We start from the raw sequence: 6,924 nt of genomic DNA on the forward strand, positions 1-6,924 counted from the left end.
TGGAGCCGAAGGAAGTACTTTAATTTGCTAGGTCTGGCGATATCAATTTGAAAATAGTCATAACTGTAGAAATGATTCCATTACAAAAAGAGATAAATCTCGACTTTAAAGTTTTTTCAGGAAAAAATAAAAAGTTTCTTCTAATCTTCATGTTTTACTGGCCCTCTCCTAAAATGGATAGATATAAAGAAAATTAAATAAGAAAAAGAGAAAACAAAAGGCTAGCTAGAGAGAGGAGAAAATTAGAGATAATTTTATTCATGGTAATTGAACTTTTGTGTTTGTTACCCAAAAGTCACTTTTTTTTTTTTTTACGTAAAAGTCATTCAATTTTGTGTTCAAAAGTCACTTTTTTTTCTTTTGTTACACAAAAATCATTTTACTTTGCTCTAGTTATCACAAAAGTCACATTTTTACTTGAAAAGCCTATTACGCCTTTGATATTATATAAACTTTCATATTTATGTAATACCTTCTATATTATATACTATATAATATATTTTTACCTATGTATTTTATTTATAAATAAAATAACTTAATATTATTCTATTTATTATTTTTATAATATATTCGAATATTTAATTTTTTCTAACTTTAATTTTGAAGATATATTAGTAGCGTTATAAAACAAATTTTTTCAGCAATTTTTTTTTTTTTTTGAATTTAATTGTTCCGACCAACTTTGGTCGGTATGCCCTTCCGACCTTCACAATACCGGCCATGCGTTAATGGTCGCGTTTTTGGACAGTATTAGCCATTATCGACCAACTTTGGTCGATTTTTTTGGACGGGTTTTCCCGAATTTCTAGTAGTAATTTTCCAAATAACAAATTGCCTAGGTAATCCCCAAGAAAAAACTAAATTCGCATGTAGAGTTACCTAGGGATTTCTTTCAGATTAAAATATGATATTTTTCCTCATTTTCTTTGTTTGTTTACCTGCGAATTTTCTCACGAAAAAGTACTTGCTGATTTATTTCTCTACTAATATATATTAAAGTTACTGACAAATTTAATAACGCTACTAATATATTTTGAAAATTAACGTCATGAAAAAATTAAATATACGAATATATTATAAAAATAACAAAATAAAATAATATCAAGTACTTGATTTATAAATAAAATACATAGTTAAAAATATATTATATAGTATATAATATAGAAGGTATTACATAAATATGAAGGTTTATATAATATTAAAGGCATAATAAACTTTTCAAGTAAAAATGTGACTTTTGTGATAACTAGAGTAAAGTAAAATGATTTTTGTGTAACAAAAGAGAGAATAGTGACTTTTGTGTAATGAACACAAAGTTGAATGATTTTTACGTAACAAAAAAAAAAGTGACTTTTAGGTAACAAACACAAAAGTTCGATGACCATGGATAAAATTAACTCGAGAAAATTAACACGTAGTATAATAATATAACTTACTTTATTCATCTCATAATCTCTGCATTTTGCAAGGAGATCGAAACTGAACAAAACATACACAAAGACAGAGAAATAAAATATAGGGTACAAACAAAATCAATAACTTAGACAACATGAAGCTACAAAAGAACTTCGCCTCCTGTGGGGCTTATTAATTACTCTCTTTTTTCTTTTCTTCTTCTTGTTCTTTTCTCATTGCCTCTCGAAATTGGAAAAAGCCTTTCTTTTAGCTCAACATTCTGCTTTTCCTGCATAAGAATATACGTTGTGTAATTAGGTTCTTAGTAATATCAAAAGATACTGAAAATTCTGAACAGCTGGTAACTGATAAATGAAGCTAGGAAAATAAGAAGCAGAGAGCGCAGTTCTTTATATTATATTAAAGTTTTCCATGAACACAGTTATATATGCAATTTGCTTTGCATTCTTGACATATCATTTTGAAAATGTCTTAATTAATTTGGCTTATTTACCTTCAACTTTGTGATGTCACTTCTTAGTAATGGTAGGGAGGAGGAGGAGAAGTGTAAAGATAGGGGTGGTGTGGTGGTGGAGACTTGTAGACTGGAGTTGGTGGTGGAGGTGATTTGTAAACAGGAGTTGGTGGTGGTGGAGACTTATAAACTGGTGCAGGATGGTATGGTGTTGGTGAAGGATGGTATGGCTTCACTGGTGGTGGTGGTGACTTGTAAACTGGAGCTGGCGGTGGTGGGGATTTGTAAACTGGTGCAGGATGATACGGTGTTGGTGAAGGGTGGTATGGCTTCTTTGGTGGTGGTGGTGACTTGTAAACTGGAGTTGGTGGTGGTGGGGACTTGTAAACTGGTGCAGGATGATACGGAGTTGGTGAAGGGTGGTATGGCTTCTTTGGTGGTGGTGGTGACTTGTAAACTGGAGTTGGTGGTGGTGGAGACTTGTAAACTGGTGCAGGATGATACGGTGTTGGTGATGGGTGGTATGGCTTCTTGGGTGGTGGTGGTGACTTGTAAACGGGAGTTGGTGGTGGTGTCGACTTGTAAACCGGGGTGTGCGGAGGGTAGTATGGCTTCTTAGGTGGTGGTGGTGACTTATAAACTGGAGTTGGTGGTGGTGGAGACCTATAAACCGGGGTGTGTGGAGGGTAGTATGGCTTCTTGGGTGGTGGTGGCGACTTGTAAACTGGAGTCGGTGGTGGTGGAGATTTGTAAACGGGGGTGTGTGGAGGGTAGTATGGTTTCTTGGGTGGTGGTGGTGACTTGTAAACCGGAGTTGGTGGTGGTGGCGACTTGTAAACCGGGGTGTGTGGAGGATAGTATGGCTTCTTGGGTGGTGGTGGTGACTTGTAAACGGGAGTTGGTGGTGGTGGCGACTTGTAAACCGGGGTGTGTGGAGGATAATATGGCTTCTTGGGTGGTGGTGGTGAATTGTAAACCGGAGTTGGTGGTGGTGGAGATTTATAAACGGGTGCAAGATGATATGGTGTTGGTGAAGGGTGGTATGGCTCCTTAGGTGGTGGTGGAGACTTATATACAGGGTGGTGGGGTGGTGATGGATAGACATGCACTGGTGGAGGAGGAGACTTGTAGAGGTATGGTTTCTTAGGTGGTGGTGGAGATGAGTATTGATAATTTGCTGAGCTTTCAGAAGCTAAGCTAAGTGACACTAAAACTACTAAAAGAGTGGCAAATAGAGAAGCCATTTTCCCCATCTTTGAAACAAATGAGAGAAGTTGTTGTCCTCTTAAGCTTCACTACGACCCCTTTATATAGCTTTCATTCAGACAATTACCCTTTTCAAGATTTTCTTAAATGAAGGTAAAAGTCTCACTTAAAACCTACCAAAGTAAAAAAGCTAGAGTATATATGCATTTTGAATTGGTTTTGTCATGTTGTTGGCTCAAATTGACTTGAGTTGGTATACTTTTTTTTGTTCGATAGAGGCTGCAAGCTAAGCAAAGGAATAAACTATTATGGCAGCTATACTATTTCTGATGCAATAATTCAAAGAGAAAAGTCTCCTTTTACTGAAACTTGGAAAAAACAAGTGTGGATGCCTCAACTTTGCACGATTTCAGTTACAGAAATCAGAGCAGCTAGCTTTTTTATATGATTCTTTAACTTAAATTAATGTTCTATTCAATGTATGACTAATTTCAAAAAGAAAAACTATGAAACTTGACATTTACTACCGAAATCACAAAGAGTGAAATTAATTCACTTGTATTAGACATTGATAAATTGAGTAAAGTTAATATTCAATCATGATTAATTAGTGTCAATCCTTGTGTCGCTCCAACGTTTTATAAGTAAACTATGTAAATGATTACCAATACAGTAAATTAAGTTAAATTTTCTTTGTATGAGTAATGCTTCTATTGAAGAATCGGACATGGATAGGAGGACTCGGTTCAGCGTAGAACAAGCTAAGTTTTTCGATCACTTCTAGTAAATAATTATGGCATTCTGGTGAAGAAACTTAGGTCTACAAGTTAATTCTTGTGTATTATTCTGACTGGTTAACTAACCTTCACATGTGCTCAAGAAGCATGTCAGGATCTTTTAGTCTATCTTCTCTGGCTATAAGAATAGGGAATAGTAGAGAAATAAAACACAATATATCATATTAAGAGATATAATAATTCATAACCAATTGATATTTTGATAGTATGCAACGACCATTGTGCACTTTCAATCAACGTATAAGAATCAATAACTTAATTATAGGGTAAGGGTCCAAATCAAACCTCCCCCCCCCCCCTCCTCCCCTCCACCACCACCACCACCTCGGGAGGCGTAAGCCCGGGTGGAGGGACTCAAAGGAAAAAAGAAAAAAGAAACCCCACCCTCTCCGAACTTGGAGGGAAGTGGGGAAATTTTATGTGCAGCATTTTCACTAGGTCACTTCCAAAGAGTTTTATCTAGAGAAGACAAGAGAAAAACTGTGCATGTGACCCACTTTTATTACCAAATAAAGGTAGTGTTAGTTTCTTTTGGGTGGGGGATAGGGCAAAATATCAACGAGTTTTGTAGCTCAATATTGAAAATAAATCTAATTCAATCCAATATTTCTGAAAATGTTAGTTATCATAGTTTATCATCATGGGAACAGACAAGAGGTAGAAAAAATCATGTTCAAGCAATGGACTAAAGTTGCAAAAAGGTATCCAAAAGCAAAGAAAAATGGCATCCAGGAGGATCCAGACATTCAACATGCAATGCTCAAATTGTGCTAAGACCAATGTATTTAAGTATCACAATGATTACTTTTTAAAATAATTTGGGAGAGAGGAAAATTAACATAGGAAATGTTGAGGATATTATTAACATTTATTTACTAAAGGTAAAAGTGAAGGTACTAACAACAGTCAGAAAAATGAGAAGATCCATTTGAATGGATGAGTAATGAAAGGAGTTTCTTGAAAGAAAAATATGGAAATCAAACAAATATTGCATTTGTTTATCATTTAATTTTACTTGTATAATACTATATAGTAATTGATGCCTACTGTCGTTGATATATGAGAAGGCAGTGGCGAAGCCACGTGGGGTGGTTAGTTGACCATCCTTTGTCGAAAAATTGTATTGTGTATGTAAGTAAAATATTACGTTTTAGAGGTATATAACACATATTGAACACCCTTTGTCGTAATTTTTTTTCACTCCTATCAAATAAAATACCCTTGGGAAAATTCCTAGCTTCGCCACTGCAGAGAAGCTAAGAATCTTAATTAATTTTCAAAAGCGTGCACAAGCTTTTTATAGTAATTTGCTGAAGGCAAAAACTAATATAATTGTGATGACCCGATAAGTCATCTAGATTTTAAACCTTAATTCTGTGTTTCGAAACCTCAAATATCTCATTTTAGCCTTCCTCAATGTGTGTGCGTAGCCCGTGTCTTTTCCGGGAGGCTTTTATGTTAAAAATTGATAAAATATGAAATTTTACCTTAAAAATCTATTTGAGTTGACTTCGATCAACATTTTGAAAAAAGGACCCGGATCTGTATTTTGACGGTCTCGGTGGGTCCGTATCGTGATTTGGGACCTATACGTATGCCCGGAGTCGAATTCAGAGGTCCCTAGCTTGAGTTATCGCTTTTTGTCGAAAAGTTAAAAGGTTTAATGCATTTGAAGATTTGACTAATGTTTGACTTTGTTGATACCGGGACCGTATTTGGTTCTGAAACTCGGTATAGGTCCATTACTATATTTATGACTTATCTGCCAAATTTGGTGAGAAACGGAGTTAGTTTGACGTGATTCGGACGTCCGGTTGTTGAAATAGAAGTTTTTAAGTTTCATTGAAAGTTTCAGTTGATTTGGTGTCCAATTCATAGTTCTAGGTATTATTTTGGCGATTTAATCGCGGAGCGAGTCCGCATGATATTTTTTGACTAGTGTGCATGTTTGGTTTGGATCCCCGGGGGCTCGGGTGAGTTTCGGATAGGCTATGGAGTGAGTTTGGACTTAGAAAATAGCTGGTGTTCTTTTGTTTCTGGTGCAGGCCTTGCGAGGTCTGGCTTCGCATTTGCAATAAGGCAGGCTCACTGTCAGGTTCGAATTTGCCAGCTATTTCCTCGCATTTGCGAAGAATAGCTGGGCACCAAAGGTCCACATTTGCGAACAAATTGTTCTCATTTGCGATGGGGACCGGGGGGAAGCTTGTTCGCATTTGCCAACAAATCATCGCAAATGCGATGATAGTAGAAATGTTGGGACTTCGCATTTGCAAAGGAAATCTCGCATTTGCGAGGTTCGCAATTGCGACATCTGCGCCTGGTCAAAAGCTGATTTAGATGGGATTTTTCTCATTCTTTAAAATTTTGAAACCTAGAAAACCCTAGAGGCGATTTTCCCAAGAGCTCTTCTTCCCCAATTTATTGGTAAGTGATTCTATCCTACTTTCTTTCAATTTTTCGTTACATTTCATAAGATTTCAACCAAAAATCTAGGATTTTCATAGTAGAAATTGGGTGTTTGGGTAGAATTAGGGATATTTGTAAAATTAGAATTTAGACCTCAAATTGAGGTCGTATTTCGAAACAAACTACATAACCGGGCTCGGGGGTGAATGGGTAATCGGATTTTGGTTCGAATTTCTGGGTTTGGACCAAGCGGGTCCGGGAGTTGACTTTTGTTAACTTTTTCAATAATTACCTAAATTGGATCTTTTCATTCATGGGCAATTCCTAAGGCTTATTTTGATTCGTTTGGTTGATAATTTGCTAGATTAGGTTGGTTTGGAGGCTTTTTCGAAAGGCAAAGCCGTGGTTGAGCTATGATTTGATTTTTGGAGCGAGGTAAGTGTCGTGGTTAACCTTGACTTGAGGGATTAGGACTTGTTTGCCTATTTGCTACATGTTTAGATGTTGGGTACAACATATATGTGAGGTGACGAGTACTTCTGCGTTGTTGTAGGTTAAAGCATGCGGGCGCGACTTGTTTCTTGTAATTTACTTCCTTCTTTGATCATGATATCCATGCTTAGACTAGTTTATTACTAAATTGAT

The 6,924-nt window shown here is 36.2% G+C and overlaps 1 protein-coding gene across 1 annotated transcript; it reads right to left on the bottom strand.

The window, feature by feature from the left end:
• Positions 1-1,415: 1,415 nt before the first annotated feature.
• On the bottom strand, positions 1,416-3,180 carry LOC109210000 (extensin-3-like). Its single transcript, XM_019373371.1, has 2 exons — positions 1,910-3,180; positions 1,416-1,684 (listed from the first exon to the last, which is right to left on the bottom strand). Exon 1 carries the CDS (start codon positions 3,121-3,123, stop codon positions 1,933-1,935), a length of 1,191 nt encoding a protein of 396 aa, XP_019228916.1. The 5' UTR covers positions 3,124-3,180; the 3' UTR covers positions 1,416-1,684; positions 1,910-1,932.
• Positions 3,181-6,924: the final 3,744 nt, after the last annotated feature.

Source organism: Nicotiana attenuata, unplaced genomic scaffold (genome assembly GCF_001879085.1).
Source record: "Nicotiana attenuata strain UT unplaced genomic scaffold, NIATTr2, whole genome shotgun sequence".
Lineage (NCBI taxonomy): Eukaryota > Viridiplantae > Streptophyta > Magnoliopsida > Solanales > Solanaceae > Nicotiana > Nicotiana attenuata.

Excerpts from the sequence above, each read along its gene's own strand:
- LOC109210000 (XM_019373371.1), bottom strand. The coding sequence starts at position 3,123 with ATGGGGAAAATGGCTTCTCTATTTGCCACTCTTTTAGTAGTTTTAGTG.